Raw genomic sequence first — 1,043 nt, 5'->3', positions numbered from 1 at the left:
CACTACCGCCGTCCAGGGGAGCAGGGCTTCGGTGGGGGCGTGGTCTCTACCCAGCCCCAGCCACTCCTCCCTGCCTCGTCTGATGGACAGGACAAGAAGTCTGAGGAGGGCGGGGTTGGCGAGCGCCTGCAGTGCCAGTACTGTGGTGAAACGTTCTACCGCGGTATCAACCGACGGGGGCGCTGCCAGGATGCACCAGACCCGATCAGGGCGTGCGTCCGGCGGGTCAGCTGCATGTGGCTGGCCGACACACTGCTGTACCACTGCATGTCTGACCCAGAGGGGGATTATTCGGACCCCTGCTCCTGTGAGGGGGGTGGCGAAGGGAGGCTGGGCACGCGCTGGGCAGCTCTGCTGGGGTTGTCCCTAGTGGCGCCGTGTCTCTGTCTGTACCCGCCCCTTCACGCCTGCCACCGGGCCGGGGTGGCGTGCGGGTGCTGCGGGGGCAGGCATGAAGCCTCAATGACATAAACCTTACACAACCCCAAAAAACACATGGTGGGGGGAGGGGGAGGAGGGGGAGGGGACGAAGAAGAGCGGTCCTATGCCCCATTTTGGTTTTGTGGTTTTGTTACTCTACAGGCGGACGTGTATATACAGCCGAAACGTTGGCGTGTTGTGGCTGCCATTTTGAAATGGCTTAAAGATTGATAAGCTCCTTCTTGTGTACTGTCGTTCTCTCTCTCCTCTTTCCACATGTCTTGTTCCCTCCATTCCTGGTTGAGGAGAGACTCTTTTTTTTATAGCTGACTAATATGTCATGTATCACATACAACCAGGTACTTTCTACTTTTTACACCGACTTGGTGTTGAACAACTTGAATTGTTTAGTTTGCGTATGTTGTTGTCCTGTGTGGTTGTTTGCTAGGAGAGCCTGTTTGATATTAGACCTGGGTTCATATAGTATTTGACATTTTATAAAATCATTTCAGTGTTTGTTCCAGCCGGCCTGGTGTGCCAGATGGGCGGGGTTTGCAGTGTTTAGACTCCTATTGGTTCATTAATCCAGGCAAGATCAATCAAGCACAGTTTTAAGTCTTTGA

At 54.1% G+C, this 1,043-nt stretch overlaps 1 protein-coding gene across 2 annotated transcripts in view; it reads left to right on the top strand.

Moving 5' to 3' along the window:
• LOC120035944 (sprouty-related, EVH1 domain-containing protein 2-like) overlaps positions 1-839 on the top strand; it is a 5,063-nt gene extending 4,224 nt beyond the window's left edge. For both annotated transcript variants that reach the window (XM_038982430.1, XM_038982431.1), the window contains exon 2: positions 1-839. This exon is cut by the window's left edge and continues 336 nt beyond it. In XM_038982430.1, the coding sequence (XP_038838358.1) occupies positions 1-471 (471 nt within the window). In that variant the 3' untranslated portion in view covers positions 472-839.
• Positions 840-1,043: the final 204 nt, after the last annotated feature.

This window comes from Salvelinus namaycush, unplaced genomic scaffold (assembly GCF_016432855.1).
Source record: "Salvelinus namaycush isolate Seneca unplaced genomic scaffold, SaNama_1.0 Scaffold1161, whole genome shotgun sequence".
In the NCBI taxonomy this organism is placed as follows: domain Eukaryota; kingdom Metazoa; phylum Chordata; class Actinopteri; order Salmoniformes; family Salmonidae; genus Salvelinus; species Salvelinus namaycush.
The sequence above is the reverse complement of the archived record's forward strand: the minus strand, read 5'-3'. Positions and strand labels throughout refer to the sequence as shown.